The sequence below is a fragment of the Colobus angolensis genome, unplaced genomic scaffold (assembly GCF_000951035.1).
Source record: "Colobus angolensis palliatus isolate OR3802 unplaced genomic scaffold, Cang.pa_1.0 Scaffold144, whole genome shotgun sequence".
NCBI classification, from domain to species: Eukaryota; Metazoa; Chordata; class Mammalia; order Primates; family Cercopithecidae; genus Colobus; species Colobus angolensis.
The window spans coordinates 4,163,790-4,180,862 of NW_012114533.1; the positions used below are offsets into that span (position 1 = coordinate 4,163,790).

At 38.1% G+C, this 17,073-nt stretch overlaps 1 protein-coding gene across 1 annotated transcript in view; it reads left to right on the plus strand.

Moving 5' to 3' along the window:
- The window catches only part of HPSE2 (heparanase 2 (inactive)), an 86,368-nt gene extending 79,642 nt beyond the window's left edge, over window positions 1-6,726 (plus strand). Inside the window, exon 3 of the mRNA XM_011935588.1 lies at window positions 6,542-6,726. Coding sequence (XP_011790978.1) covers window positions 6,542-6,726 — 185 coding nt within the window. The remainder of the gene's footprint in view (window positions 1-6,541) is intronic.
- The last annotated feature ends 10,347 nt before the right edge of the window (window positions 6,727-17,073 follow it).

Consider the following 17,073-nt stretch of genomic DNA (forward strand, 5'->3'; position numbering starts at 1 on the left):
CCTATTTTTTCGCATGGCTTGTAATATTTTATTGGAAACTGGCTATTTTAGATAGATTATAGCCAATCTATAGCATTCCCTTCTTGCTGATCTTTGTTGTTTTGTGATCAAAGTAGTTCTCTTTTTTTCCATGACAATTGTTGTTTTATGTTTTCTTTGTTTTTTAGTAAGTTATGTGGACTTAGTATCTTTTTGTTGTGCTGTTACTGATACTTCTTTACAGTTTTTAAAATTTTTATTTTTATTTTTTAACTTGGTTTCCTAGGGTTTGCTTCTGAGTCTGCATAGCTTAGTCATCAGCCAATGACTCTTCAGAGGATGTTTCAAACATTTTGGATCCTTAATGTTTTTACTTTCAGCTGATGGATTTCTTTGTGGATTGATAAACACATTAAGTTTTGTGGCATTTTTTTCGATCTTTTTCACTTTATTCTTTCCTCCTGATCTCTTGGGTCTTTCCCATGTTTGTGCATAGCCTCCCCATTAGCCAGTTTTGTGTGAAGAACTTAGCCTATGTTGGGGCTCCCTTGCATGTATACATAGCCTGCTAGTCAGCCAAGCTTGTGTGGAAAGCATATATAGCTCATTTTATGTCTCCTGAAGTGCCAGGGTCTTTCTATTAAAGTGTTTAGCTAGGCCAGATGTGGTGGCTCACGCCTGTAATCCCAGCACTTTGGGAGGCTGAGGCAGGAGGATTGTTTGAGACAAGGAGTTTGAGACCAGCCTAGGAAACATAGTGAGATTTCATCTCTACACAAAATTTTAAAAAATTAGCCAGGTATGGTGGTGTGTCCCTGTAGTTCTGACTGTTTGGGACACTAAGGTGGGAGGATTGGTTGAGCCTAGGAGTTTGAGGCTGTGGTGGGCTATGATCATGTCGCTGCACTCCAGCCTGGGTGACAGAGTAAGACTCTGTCTTAAAAAATTTTTTGTTTGGCTGGTCTGCCAGTCTGTCATTTGTCTCAACCAGAACCGCTACCTTAGGCTAGCATTGCTGTGGGTTACTAACTGGTTAGTTTATGGAAAAGGTGTGGAAGAAAGAATAAACAAAAATACAAATGCTTCTGTACCTAGATATCCAGAAATAATTATAGACAATAAATGGATTCTAGTGCATCAACTTTGGTGCTAGATGCCCACTCCTTTGTTGCATCTGTCAGGGTGTGCATTGGGTATTCTGGCGTCCTTGAACTGTATACTAGGGTAAGGATCATAAGGGGAGCTGGGAAGAGGAGTATGGATAGCTTGATATTTGGACTCAAGTTTGGAACTACTTTGATTACATAACAACAAAGAATATCTATAACAGGGAAGAACTAGCAGGGGGAATAAAGAGACTTAGAGATCATCCAGGCCAGCAACTCCCCAGTTTGGTATACCAGGAAAAAAAAAATAAGCATAGTGTTTTTAATTTTTAGTTTAGAGTTTTATGATTATTTGGTAAATTAGTTAAATGTGTATCTAAGTTTTCTGGCTTTGAGTCTTTATTCTTTGTATTATATCTGATAAAGACACAAGAAAGGCACACTTTTTTTGGAACTATAAAAGTGTTGAAATGACCTGAAAAATACTATCCTCCAGTAATAACTTTCTGATATTACAATGTGATGTTATTATTGACAACCACTGAAACATCTGGCACTTGTTGAATGCCTAATATGTCTCTATTACTGTGATAAGTTCATTATAATTAAGCTATTGGTATTTTCATGTTTCTAGAAAAGGAAATTCCCTTCTTTATTAGGAAAGGCATTGAGAGATTTAGTGGTTTGTCCAAGAACTCTCAGATATTAGTACTAGAGGGATCCAAACTTGTATATATTTGAATTCAAAACCTGTGCTTTTTAACCATCCTGCTATATTGCCTCACATAATATAGGTGAAAGTATCCAATCTTGTATCTGGCAGGTTTTAATATCTGTATTGAAATTACTTCATTATGCCTCAGTCACGCATTCTCCACTTGAATATCTCCAGGGATGGGAAACTTACTCCTTCATGAAGTAGTCCTTTTCCTTATTTGACAGCTTCTGTTGTTAAAAAAGTTTTCTCACGTGGAACTGAACAGTAGGTTTGTTTTTTGAGTACTCCCATCATGTTTGGCTTTTTGGATTTACACAGAATCAGTCAACTATTTCTTCTGTATGTGAAAGCAAGTCATCTTTGGCTGTTTGTTTGCCAGGCTCAGTTTCAGCTATTTTGTTTTATTTTATTTTGTGTATATATATGTATGTATTTATTTATTTTAAAAATTTCAATACTTTTGGGGGGACAGGTGGTGTTTGGTTACATGCATAAGTTATTTAGTGGTGATTTCAGAGATTTTGGTGCACCCATCACCCAAGCAGTATACACTGTTCCCAGTGTATAGTCTTCCATTCGTCACCTGACTCTTGCCCTTCCTTCCGAGTCCCCAAAGTCCATTGTATCATAGTTTCAGCTATTTTAAAAGATCAACATTATTTTCCATATTTGTACTTTTCTTTGGATGTACTCTAGATTATCAGGATTCATCTGAGACTATTATAGCTGGAAATATATAATACCATAAGCAGGATACTAATTAGAAAAATAATTATAGGTACTCTTCATTGTGCTCTTATTGTATGCATAGTGCAATGCCTTTTGTGTATCTGTACAACAGTAGATAAAGAAATGGAAACTTAGAAAGGTATTTTGTCTGCCACTTTTGTAACTAATAAGCGAGTACCAAGCCAGGATTTGAACAGAGGTCTGCTTGACTCCAAACTCTTGACTGTGCTGCACTTGGTAGGCATGGAATGTAGCATAGCTGTGTTGCCTCCTTTATTCTGCATGTTTTGGTTCTGTTAATTTAGACTAAGATTGCATTAATCATTTTGGCAGCAATATCATAGCACCGACTTATATTAAGCTGGTATTCAATCAAAGCCTACAAATCTTAGTAAGATCTTAAGTATATGAGCTTCTGTTTGGTCTGGCTTTCCCATCTTAAATCTTATGTCGTTAATTTTCAGTATAAATGTCGGACTTTGTGTTCATGTCTTTATCTTCCATTTTAGGGATTTCAGCACAAGTTTTTAGATTTCCAAGATAATTTTGAATTTTGAGTGTGTCATATATGATACTAGCTCTTCCCCCAGATATATTACCATGTGCTTCTTTAATAAGTATCTTTGCTTTGTGTTTATCTAGTCATTGATACAATTTCAAACAGATTAGAGTTGAATAAGGGATCCATACTTTTACTTTAGATACAGCATATCTATTTTTTCCCTAAATATTTTTGAAATCTGCTTTTCTAAAGTATAGGACATACGTTTGGCCATGTTCACAGTTTTCTTTTCTTACTGTTATTAATATAAAGGTAATGTAGTCACTTTATTTCAAGGTTCTTGTTGGAATGATATTGAGGATATCAGTTGTAATTGTTGCTTCTGCTGCATTCTGAGCAATATATTTATTAGATAGGAAATAGGGAGTTTAGTTGGTATTCTACTCTTCAAATTAGACTTATATCAGAAGATATCAGGATAATTGAAACTCTCCTTCACTTTTTATAGTATGTTTTGACACAAGTTTTATAATCTTTTCTGAGAAAGCATCCACCATATTTCTTTTCCACATGGACAGTCTATGGAATACCATTGTAATAGTATAATTCAGTTTTTCTTTTTAGTTCCTCCTTTTATTGTTTAATGTAATTCTACTATTAAGCTCATGAGTTTCATATAGGAGCTCTGGAAAGAGCACAGAAATTGGCTTTGAATATCCCTGGATTTAAGAACTGACCAGGTTATGTGAACTTGTGCAAGTCAAGCTTTGTGGACCTCAGTTACCTTGTATTTAAGATAGAGGTGATAATGGTGTTCCTTATCATTTAGGATTATATAACAGGTTAAAATTTTAAAAACAAGTAACTGACTATTAACGACTTACATAAATAGTATATTTGTCTCATATGACAAGAAATTAAGAGATAGGCAGTTTAGCACAGTTATGGTAAGTCAATAAAGACGTTAGGGACTTAAGCTCTTTCCATTTTTCTGTTCAACACCTTTAGTGTGTAATCCTTTACCCTCTCGCTTCTTCTTCTTCTTCTTCTTTTTTTTTTTTTTAAGATGGAGCCTCACTCTGTTGCCCAGGCTGGAGTGCAGTGGCACGATCTTGGCTCACTGCAACCTCTGCCTCCCTGGTTCAAGCAATTCTCCTGCCTCAGCCTCCTGAGTAGCTGAAACTGCAGTCATGTGCCACCACGCCCAGCTAATTTTTTTATTTTTAATAGAGATGGGGTTTCACTGTGTTGCCAGGCTGGTCTTGAACTCCTGACCTCAAGTAATCCACCTGAGTGCTGGGATTACAGGCGTGAGCCACTGTGCCCGACCCCTACTCTTGCTTCTTGACTCAAGGCTACAAAGTGGCTACTAGAACTCTGGGCTTCATATCTACGTTTCAGACATAGAGAACAGGAGGGACTAAAGGACTAAAGGGAAAAACTGAGTTTCTCATAGTGAGGCTCTCTCTTTTAATCTGACAAGGGAAGTCCCCCTTTAAGATGTCTGCCTGCAGCTCATTTTCCAGAACCATGTTACATGACTACCCTTTTTCTGTGAGGAAAGCTGGGAAATTGTATAGTGTAGCCTTTCAGTCTCTATAATAGATGAAGGCAAGGGAGAAGGGATTGTGTTTAGGGTTTTGGTCAGCCAGTCAACAATGTCTGCCATTTACTTTGATAGGATTTTTGGAAGGATCCAATTAGATGATGTAATCCAAAAAGTTTTATAGAATATAATTTATATAAATGTAAACTGTATTATTCCTCTTGACTTCTATTGAATTGTCTTAAAATCTAGTATATTCTTGAACTAATTTATCCAATTTTTGTATTTAAGTCTCAGAAAATCTGTGAGAGTAGTTATTTGTTAAATGAGTTCACTTTATTACCCATATTCAAGAAATTGGTATATACATGTTTAGGCATAAATACTGCATTATTTCTACTCAGCTGTCCTGTTTTAATCTAAGAGTTAGTGAGGACCATTTTCACATCTGGGTTATCTTTGTGTGCCACACATCCTAACCCTCATAGTCATGGGTTTGTATTTATACCTGGGCTTTTCTTTTAGAAATCTGAAAGAAAAGACTACTTCTCCAGAACAGTATTCCACCCTTTTTGCCATATGCCGTATTTTCTCTTAAGTGTCACTGAATATACCTTTCCTTTTAGTACCATTAACATGGGCATTAGTTTTATTCTTTCCAAAGCCATTGGTGTCAAAAGTGGCAAAGCAGTTATTTTTTAGCTCCATTAAAATTCTTCAGTTTTGTTATGCAAAACTTGCAAGTTTTTGGAGTTGCCACCAAGATTACTGCTGATGGTATCATTTATACCTATGATAATCAGTTGAATTATATTTTAATTTGTAAAAAATTAATAAATAACTTTAGGGCACGAGAGCTTCCTGCTAATTGGGAAGCATTCTTTTTTTTTTTTTTTGACAGAGTCTCCCTGTATTGCCCAGGGTGGAGTGGAGTGCAGTGGCGCAATCTCGGCTCAGTGCAACCTCCACCTCCTGGGTTAAGCGATTCTCCTGCCTCAACCTCCCAAGTAGCTGGGACTACAGGTGCATGCCACCATGCCTGGCTAGTTTTTTGTATTTTTAGTAGAGATGGGGTTTCACCATATTGGTCAGGCTGGTCTTGAACTCCTGACCTCGTGGTCTGCTTGCCTTGGCCTCCCAAAGTGCTGGGATTACAGGCGTGAGCCACCGCACCCAGCCAAAGCATTCTGTGTGATTTTTTTCTTTTTAAGGAAGCTGTTTTCTGGAGACTACATCTGCTTTGAATGAAAATCATACCGAAGTATAAAAAGCAGTATGGAAAAATAATTGGGGAAAAGGCAGATCTGCCATGACTCTAGACCTCCTGTCCTCTCTTCAGTGACTCAAAAAATATTTCTGGATTGAAAGAATGATTACTGAGTTAGAATTAAACTATTTTACTCGAGGTGCATGAAAAATAGTAGAAAAAACCCTGACCAGGTGATCCATAGATCGGCAGCTCTAACTTGAGCTGAGTAGGCTGGCTGGCAGGTGAATTTAAAAATAGACCAAGTATCCTAAATACACATGCTGGAGCTATCACCTGGTCTTTAGCACAAGGTAGAGAGAATGACCTTCATAGTTACTAGTATTCAAAATTGTATTATAATACTTTTTCACATGGAAAATGGTAAGATATCTTAAGAAAAGGCCCCAGGAGGTAAATAAGTCCTGAAGGCGAGTTGGGAAGGAGAATTGAGGAGTGAGAATCTTAAATAATGTCAGAGAGAGCTAAGGAACAGATAGATCTCCCAAGAATTTGGAAATGACCAGAGGAACTTTCAGGATATGTCATGGAGTTGGAGAGCCTTCTGATTCATTACTTATGCATCTCTTTAGGCTAATAAAAATGTTGGTAGCTTATTAATTCTGTCATTTTGGGTGAAACAAGACTTTGATGGTGTATTATTTTTTGTTTTGTTTTAGTTTTTGCTGCCTGCCTTCTTTCTTTCTTTTTGTAGACATTGTTCGAAGTGATGTTGCCTTAGATAAACAGAAAGGCTGCAAGATTGCCCAGCACCCTGATGTTATGCTGGAGCTCCAAAGGGAGAAGGCAGCTCAGATGCACCTGGTTCTTCTAAAGGAGCAATTCTCCAATACTTACAGTAATCTCATATTAACAGGTAAGGCTATTGGAGCTGGTTGAAATCTTAGAGCATTCAGTTAGTAACTTGTTATTTGGGGTACACATCTGTCTGTCTACACCTACTATAGCACTTTTTAAATTGTAATGACTTGTCTTTCTATTACAAATATTCCTTGTAGTTTACAGATATATTTTGGTTTGAAGTTATGGGTGATTCAGCATGTGTTTTTTTCTCAAAACACAGAACCAATGAAAACCTAATGAAGCCTTTAAAAATGTGACTTTCTAGATGTGTGCCAGTAGATTTGAGAGAATACTAAATTTGGTGTCTTTTAAGAAGCAGCTATTTTCCTCTTTCCGTGTATGCCCTTTCTATGAACCCAGTGAATATAAAGATGAAATGTAAAAGAGATAATGGTCTTCAGGCAGAGCAGAGAATGTTCTATTCTTGGTGGAGTTTGGAAATATCTGGGGAATTTGATTTTCTTTTTAAGAACAAAGAGGCTATGAGACTGAGTCATGCTCCCTTACATCCTTGGTTCTAGGAGGAAAGCGAATATGTGTCAGGGCTGCAAGGAGAATCAACTTTTTTCAGGGCTGCTTGCAAACTTGCTGGTAATGAGCAAACGAGCTGCGTGCTTTTGTCAGGCTTTGGAAAAGATTGTAATAGCAGAATATTATGTGAGAATCATTAAGGATTTGAGATGAACTCAGAAGAGCAGTCCAAGTTACCTCCATTTTCTTGAGACCACATAAGGCAGACCTACATTATATTGCTCCAAATAAACAAGTCAAAAGTATGTGTTTTCCCTTGTTTATCAATATTAAAAAAATAAAAGATGGATTGTCTGACAGGCTATGAACATCTCACACTTATTTTTGTAAGCTCTAAGTTAGGAAAACTTTAACTTTTTTTTTTACAGACTTCTTGGCATGTCACCAGGAATTGCTGAGTGGCAACCAAATTGTTTTGCTTTTAGAAAAGTAAGAGACTCTTCCAGCTTTTCATCTTGTACCTGGTGAAAAACCCAACAGCATGAGATGAAAGCCAGACTTAAATGTGGCTTTGGTGAGCAGAGAAGGGGATTATGGATTTCATAAGTATAGGCCCTGTTTTTTGCTCTTTGATAGGTCATTAAGAAGGGAAAACTTAAAAGTGATTTATGGCCAATGCATGTATTTCCCTAAATTGGTTAGTGAAACTTGGTTTAAGTTTAGATGTTTGGGAAGAGCATAGATGTTTCTTCAGGTTTTTTCAGTCAACCTCATATGTATGTGTGCATGTGTGTTTATAAGTGTGTGTGTGTGTGTGTGTGTGTAATATTTTCCAATTCAATGAGTGGAAATGAAATATTTTTATTCCATCTTTATTCTAATATATTTAGGCACTTGTTAGAGGGGTCAAACCTTGTGTTCTTTAATGTGGCATAGAAAGGGCTTAGGGTAATTCTAACCCCTAAACTGAGGCTCCAGAGTATGGCTTGGAGGCATATTATCTTTGAAAACGCAAGTGTTCTATTGAGTTTAGTGGAATCTTTTCTAATTCTCAGTAACATAATCCCTTTGGATGTTTATTCACAGTTCAAACTGTTGGAATCAACATTGTCAACTTTTACCCTGACAACTTGCTTACTTTCTACTAAACAAACTTACCCTAGAGAAGAGCCTCTTTCCTGCTCTCGCTTCTACTAAGCTGCTTCAAAGAGTCCTCAGGCATTTTCCACATTTTTCACCCAAATGCCTGTGCAGAGGTGGTACCTTGCTGCAGACAGAGCATTTTGCATGTCCTGGTTTGTTTACATGAAAGTTCAAAAGGTTTTGATTCCAGGTGTTGGGAAGAAATGGAGCCATTTCAGTTTAACACCAATGGTAAAACTATTTTAATTTCCTTTAACTAAGTCTTTGATTTTACACAGTGTGGTTTTCTAATTGTTATGAAGTTTAATCCTTGATTTCTTGTATAAATCTTGAGAACATGGTCTCCAGACAGCTAAACATAATATTTAAACATAACTAAACTAACTTTTGTAAATATTTCCCTTTTCAGTGATGAATGTATATTGGTAAGGAGGGTGAGGTTGAAGGGGCAGGGACCTCTCAAATGAAGTGACTTTCTTTACCAACACATTCAGAACACATACTCCAGGATTTCTTTCTGTATAAGTCTGGCATAACACTTGAAATATCTGCAATGAAAGTATTTATGTGGGAACACAATGAGGAAACTGGGCCTCTACAATCTCAGAAAGGATCAGTTTTTACATCTTTCTCCTCTACCCACCAGTTATTTATAGAATTTCATATGTATGGGTATATAGTAATTGTTTTCTGGTCAGTTACTGGTATATCCTTTATTTTAAAAATGGGACAACTAAGATATTGGTATAGTAGCAAAAATTAAGTGATTGAGTGTTGATGGTTAAAAGCATGTTAAAAATGATAGTTGTTGAGTTTCACCTCACAAGCAAGTCCTCATTCTTTGATGTTCCACCGTTACCTGATGAGCCTGTCACCTGTTGGTAGGAGAGGCATGGCTTCATATTCTACATTATAGCTAATGATCCCTCTTAAATAGCCACTCCTTTACTCCAGATAAGGGCAAATTGTATTCTAGCTTTGAAGGTCTTTTAACCATTTAATAAAAGAAAACAACTCTATAATTGTTAGTGATAGCCCAGTTAAGGGAAATAAAAACTAATAAAATTTAATGTATATACCTTGTTGAAGTATTCCTTATTGTATTATATTTGTAGAAAAGTAGATTCTTTTAATATATTTTTTGCATAGTTTTAAACTTGTCTTAATGTTTTCATGTCAATGGTTTACATGATACTGGAAATAATGTTAGCCTCGCCTAGCCTAGAGGGTTTTTAAAGTAAACTCTAAGGTTACAGGGAGATGATGGAGTAATTCCAGTGGAGCATCAGTGATGGAACTGTTTTAAATGGTGATGAGTCATGTACTGCACTTTTCCCACTGACTCACCTATGGGGGCGTATATGTTTGTCCTGCAGTTTCTTGAGCTGGAGAGTGTTGTTATTGTGCATGTCACTCAAGGAGTGGCTAATGAGAGAGAGAATTGGGTAGGAGACTTTAAAAAAGAACAAGAATCAGATGTGTTCTTTGTGCTCTCATGATTCCTAATATAACAATGCTCTACACGTTTGTTGAAAATGTTCTGCTGTGTAAATAATGAATTCATTAGAAGACTAATTTTTTTTCTTTTTTTTTTTTTTTGAGACAGAGTCTCACTCTGTCACCCAGGCTGGAATGCAGTGGCATAATCTCCGCTCATTGCAACCTCCATCTCCTGGGTTCAGGCGATCCTTCTGCCTCAGCCTCCGGAGTAGCTGGGACTACAGGTGAATGCCACCACGCCCAGCTAATTTTTGTATTTTTAGTAGAGATGGGGTTTCACCATATTGGCCAGGCTGGTCTCACACTCCTGACCTTGTGATCTCCCTGCCCTGGCCTTCCAAAGTGCTGGGATTACAGGCATGAGCCACTGCACCCAGCCAGACGACTACTTTTTAGGTATAATATTGACATGTATTACATAACTTTTATGGGTTTGAATTCAGTTGTCTCCCTTAATCTTGCTCCCTCCCCTTGAGGTATAAATTGAACTTTTGAGGTAGATCCTTGTGCTGTAATCAAATGAAAAACATAAAAGTTAAGTCAACCTTATGGGGAAATAACATTTCTAGGATTTTGTTTAGAACATAAACTCCTAGAGGGCAAGGAATATCATATGTGTGCAGCATTCTGGACTGCATGTAAAGCATAGTGAATGATCCTGAAATGACGTCAAATTTCTAAAAATTTATTTGTGTTGGGAAAGTCATCTAGTCATCCGTCTGTATCCAGACAGCTTGAAACTGTAGCCATTATAGATGGATGGCATTACACAGGACACTTTCTAATATTCCTTTATGAGGATTCTTATCATGTGTTGGCTGCCATTTTTGGTTTTCTACCTCTTCATTCAGTCATTAGACTTCAAACTAGACTGAGATTCCAGTGGTTGGCTTTATAGTGTTACTGTGGCAAATAAATTAAGCAGAGACTTCCACTTCCAGTTATGGTCCATTCTGTTAACTTCAATTGAGCAAAAGTGTGCAAATCAGTGAAACAAGGACTGTTCTTTCAGTTAGCACAAACCATAATTATCTGGGGACTATTGCTACTTTATGAAAGTAAAATAATGTTTAAAAAATCACCTTTGATTATGTAGCACTGTGTGCTATTTATTTGCATGTTTATTAAAATACTATAGAGTGATGTGGGTTATATCACCATTATTTTACTTTGTCTGATAAAGTTGGAAGCAAATGCCAGGGGGATAAAACTTGATATTAAGTAGTCTGCGATCCAGGAGTTTGGGTTGTGCTGTACATCCAATCACACCCACCTGGGTTCATATTGATACACAAATGTATTTTCCTACAAAGCAGAAAGTAAATGAAGTAGATGGTTCCTTGTCTCCTGACACTAATGTAAAATGTGACTCTTCCAGAGGTCTAAAGATTTTGTCACGTGTGTGTGTGTGTGTGTGTGTATATATATATATATCCTAAACTTTCTAGGGAAATTTTTCAATATAAAAACTTATAGACTAGCCCCTGCAATGGTGAAAGACATGTTTGAGAACTAACTGATAAATGAAATCCTTGTATTCATGCTTTATAAGTAATAAATCTAGTAAACATCATAACTATTCAAGCACACTTGATGGGATTTTTAGTGTAATTTTTAATAACACATACATATATTTAACCTCTTTTCAGTTTTAGTTTTATTTGTTCATTATTTTTTATTATTTATTTATTTAAAATGTCAACAGCTTTAGGGGTACAAGTGGTTTTTGGTTTTATGGATGAATTGTATAGTGGTGAAGTCTGAGATTTTAGTGTACCTGTCACTTGAGTAGTGTACATTCTACCCAATATCTAGTTTTTTGTCCTTTCCCTTTCTCCTGCTTCTGAGTCTCCAGTGTCCATTATACCACTCTGCATGCCTTTGCAAACCCATAGCTTAGCTCTTTCTTTTAAGTGAGAATATACGTTACTTGGTTTTCCATTCCTGAGTTATTGCACTTAGAATTATGAACTCCAGCTCCGTGGAAGTTGCTGCAAAAGACATCATTTTATTCTTTGTTATGGCTGAGTAGTATTTCATGGTGTATATGTCCCATTTTCTTTATCCACTCATTGATCGATGGGCCCTTAGGGTGGTTCCAAATCTTTATAATCGTAAATTGTACTGCAATAAACATATATATGAAGGTGTCTTTTTGATATAGTGGTTTCTTTTCCTTTGGGTAGATACCCAGTAGTGGGGTTGTTGGATTGCATACATTCAGCCTCTTTTTTCAAAAATTATTATACTTCAAGTTCTGGGGTACATGTGCAGAACGTGCAGTTTTGTTACATAAGGTATACACGTGCCATGATGGCTTGCTGCACCCATCAACCTGTCACCTACATTAGGTATTTCTCCTAATGTTATCCCTCCCCTAGACCCCCCACCCACCAAAAGGCCCCAGTGTGTGATGTTCCCATCCCCATATCCATGTATTCTCATTGTTCAACTCCCACTTATGAGAGAGAACATGCGGTGTTTGGTTTTCTGTTCTTGTGACAGTTTGCTGAGAATGATGGTTTCCAGCTGCATCCATGTCCCTACAAAGGACACAAACTCATCCATTTTTATGGCTGCGTAGTATTCCATGGTGTATATATGCCACATTTTCTTTATCCAGTCTATTATTGATGGAAAATTGGATTGGTTCCAAGTCTTTCCTATTGTAAATAGTGCCACAATAAACATATGTGTGCATGTGTCTTTATAGTAGAATGATTTGTAATCATAAGTAGCTCTTATTATTTTGAGATACGTTCCATCAATACCCAGTTTATTGAGAGATTTTTAGCATGAAGTGGTGTTGAATTTTGTGGAATGCCTTTTCTGCATGTATTGAGATACTCATGTGGTTTTTGTGATTGGTTCTGTTTATGTGATGGATTACATTTATTGATTTGGGTATGTTGAACCAGCCTTGCATCTCAGGGATGAAGCCGACTTGATCGCGATGGATAAGCTTTTGGATGTGCTGCTGGATTAGGTTTGCCAGTATTTTATTGAGGATTTTCACATTGATGTTCATCAGGGATATTGGCCTGAAAGTTTCTTTTTATGTTGTGTCTCTGCCAGGTTTTGGTATCAGGATGATGCTGGGCTCATAAAATGAGTTAGGGAGGATTCCCTCTTTTTCTGTTGTTTGGAATAGTTTCAGAAGGAATGGTACCTGTTCCTATTTGTACCTCTGGTAGAATTCGACTGTGAATCTGTCTGATTCTGGGCTTTTCTTGGTTGGTAGGCTATTAATTACTGCTTCAATTTCCAAACTTGTTATTGGTTTATTCAGGGATTCGACTTCTCCAAGTTTAGACTTGGGAGGGTGTATGTGTCCAGGAATTTATTCATTTCTTCTAGATTTTCTAGTTTATTTGCATAGAGGTGTTTATAGTATTCTCTGATGGTAGTTTGTATTTCTGTGGGAATAGTGATGAAATCCCCTATATCATTTTTTATTGTGCCTATTTGATTCTTCTCTCATTTCTTTTTTATTAGTCTGGCTAGTGGTCTATCTATTTTGTTGATCTTTTCAAAAGACAGTTCCTGGATTCATTGACTTTTTTGAAGCATTTTTCATGTCACTATCTCCTTCAGCTCTGCTCTGATCTTAGTTATTACTTGTCTTCTGCTAGATTTTGAATTTGTTTGCTGTTGCTTCTCTAGTTCTTTAAATTTTGATGTTAGGGTGTCAATTTTTGATCTTTCCTGCTTTCTCTTGTGGGCATTTAGTGCTATAAATTTCTTTCTACACACTGCTTTAGCTGTGTCCTAGAGAATCTGGTATGCTGTGTCTTCATTCTTATTGGTTTCAAAGAACATCTTTATTTCTGCCTTCATTTCGTTATTTACCCAGTAGTCATTTAGGAGCAGGTTGTTTAGTTTCCATGTAGTTGTGCGATTTTGAGTGAGTTTCTTAATCCTGAGTTCTACTTTGATTGCACTGTGGTCTGAGAGACTGTTTGTTATGATTTCCATTCTTTTGCATCTGCTGAGGAGTGTTTTACTTCCAATTATGCGGTCAATTTTAGAATAAGTGCGATGTGGTGCTGAGAAGAATATATATTCTGTTGATTTGGGGTGGAGAGTTCTTGAGATGTCTATTAGGTCCGCTTGGTCCAGAGTTGAATTCAAGTCCTGAATATCTTTGTTAATTTTCTGTCTCATTGATCTGTCTAATATTGACAGTGGGGTATTAAAGTCTCCTGCTATTATTGTGTGGGGGTCTATGTGTCTTTGTAGGTTTCTAAGTCAAGCTTGCTTTATGAATCTGAGTGCTCCTGTATTGGGTGCCTGTATATTTAGGATAGTTAGCTCTTCTTGCTGCATTGATCCCTTTACCATTATGTATTGCCCTTCTTTGTCGTTTTGATCCTTGTTGGTTATAAAGTCTGTTTTATCAGAGATTAACAATGCAACTCCTGTATTTTTTTTTTTTTCTTTCCATTTGCTTGGTAAATATTCCTCCATCCCTTTATTTTGAGCCCATGTGTGTCTTTGCATGTGAGCTGGGTCTCCTAAATACAGCACACTGATGGGTCTTGACTCTTTAGCCAATTTGCCAATTTGTATCTTTTAATTGGGGCATTTAGTCCTTTTACTTTTAAGGTTAATATTGTTATGTGTGAACTTGATCCTGTCATTATGATGCTAGCTGGTTGTTTTGCTCATTAGTTGATACAGTTTCTTCATAGTGTTGATGCTCTTACAATTTGGTATGTTTTGCAGTGGCTTGTACTAGTTCCTTTCCATGTTTAGTGTTTCCTTCAGGAACACTTGTAAGGCAAGCCTGGTGGTGACAAAATCTCTCATCATTTGCTTGTCTGTAAAGGATTTTATTTCTTCTTCATTTATGAAACTTATTTTGGCTGGATATGAAATTCTGGGTTGAAAATTCTTTTCTTTAAGAATGTTGAATATTGGCCCCCACTCTTTTCTGGCTTGTAGGGTTTATTCAGAGAGATATCCTGTTAGTCTGATGGGCTTCCCTTTGTGGGTAACCCAACTTTTCTCTATGGCTGCACTTAACATTTTTTCCTTCATTTCAACCTTGGTGAATCTGACGATTATGTGTCTTGGGGTTGCTCTTCTCAAGGAGTATCTTTATGGTGTTCTCTGCATTTCTTGAATTTGAATGTTGTCCTGTCTTGCTAGGTTGGGGAAGTTCTCCTGAATAATATTCTGAAGAGTGTTTTCCAGCTTGGTTCCATTCTCCTCGTCACTTTCAGGTACACCAATCAACCGTAGATTTGGTCTTTTCACATAGTCCCATATTTCTTGGAGGTTTTTTCATTTCTTTTTATTCTTTTTTCTCTAATCTTGTCTTCTCTATTTCATTAAGTTGATCTTCAATTACTGATATCCTTTCTTTTGCTTGATTGATTCGGCTATTGAAACTGGTGTATGCTTCACGAAGTTCTTGTGCTGTGTTTTTCAGCTTCATCGGGTCGTTTATGTTCTTTTCTAGGCTGATTATTCTAGTTAGCAATTTGTCTAACCTTTTTTCAAGGTTCTTAGCTTCCTTACATTGGGTTAGAACATGCTCCTTTAGCTCGGAGGAGTTTTCTATTACCCACCTTCTGAAGCCTACTTCTGTCTGTTTGTCAAACTCATTCTCCATCCAGTTTTGTTCCCTTGCTGGAGAGAAGTTGTGATCCTTTGGAGGAGAAGCAGCGTTCTGGTTTTTTGAATTTTCAGCCTTTTTGCACTGGTTTCTCCCCATCTTTGTGGATTTATTTACCTTTGGTCTTTGATGTTGGTGACCTTCAGATGGGGTCTTTGAGTAGACATGCTATTCTTTTCTGTTTGTTAGTTTTCTTTCTGATAGTCAGGCCCCTCTGCTGCTGGTCTGCTGGAGTTTGCTGGAGGCCCACTCCTGACCATGTTTGTCTAGGTATCACCAGCAGAGGCTGCAGAACCTCTGCTGCCTGATCTTTCCTCTGGAAGCTTCATCCCAGAGGGAAACCTGCCAAATGCCAACCAGAGTTCTCCTGTATGAGGTGTCTGTTAGCCCCTACTGGGAGGTGTCTCCCAGTCAGGATACATGGAGGTCAGGGACCCACTTGAGGAGGCAGTCTGGTACTTAGCAGAGCTCGAATGCTGTGCTGGGATGTACACTGCTCTCTTCAGAGCCGTCAGGCAGGGGCATTTAAGTTTGCTGAAACTGCGCCCACAGCTGCCCCTTTCCCCTGGTGTTCTTTCCCAGGGAGATGGGTATTTTAGCTATAAGTCCCTGACTGGGGCTGCTGCCTTTTTTTCAGAGATACCCTGCCTAGAGAAGGGAAATCTGGCAATCTGGCCACAGCAGCCATGCTGAGCTGCAGTGGGCTCTGCCCAGTTTGAACTTTCAGAGGGTTTGTTTATACTGTGAGCATAAAACCACCTACTCAAGCCTCAGCAATGGTGGACGCCCCTCCCCTCACCAAGCTCGTGCATCCTAGGTCAATCTCAGACTGCTGCTGTGCTGGCAGTGAGATTTTCAAGCCAGTGGATCTTGGTTTGCTGGGCTCCGTGGGGGTGGGACCCGCTGAGCCAGACTTCTTGACTCCCTGGCTTCAGCACCCCTTTCCAAGGGAGTGAACAGTTCTGCCTCGCTGGCGTTCCAAGAGCCATTGGGTTATGGAAAAAAATAACTCCTGCAGCTAATTTCGTGTCTGCCCAAATGGCCACCCAGTTTTTTACTTGAAACCCAGGCCCTGGTGGGGTAGGGACCAGAGGAAATCTCCTGGTTTGCGGGTGTTGAAAACCATGGGACAAGTGCAGTATCTGTGCCTGAGTCCCTCACGGCTTCCCTTGGGTTGGGGAGAAAATTCCCCGACCCCTTGTGCTTCCTGGGTGAGGTGATGCCCAACCCTCCTTCATCTTGCTGTCTGTGGGCTGCACCTACTGTCCAACCAGACCCAATGAGATGAACCAGTTACCTCAGTTGGAAATGCAGAAATCACCTGCCTTCTGCATCATCGATCTTGCTGGGAGATGCAGACTGGAGCTGTTCCTATTTGGCCATCTTGCCAGAAATCCCCCATTCAGCCTCTTTTAAATGATTCTTGTGATTCTGGATTTCAGGCTTCCTGAATCAAAATCAAAGAGTTCATTTTTTACATTTTATTAATTTTATTTCAATAGTTTTTGGGGAACAGGTGGTTTTTGGTTACATGCATAAATTCTTTACTGGTAATTTCTTTCTTTCTTTTTTTTGAGACAGAATTTCGCTCTTGTTGCCCAGGCTGGAGTGCAATGGCACGATCTTGGCTCTCTGCAACCTCTGCCTCC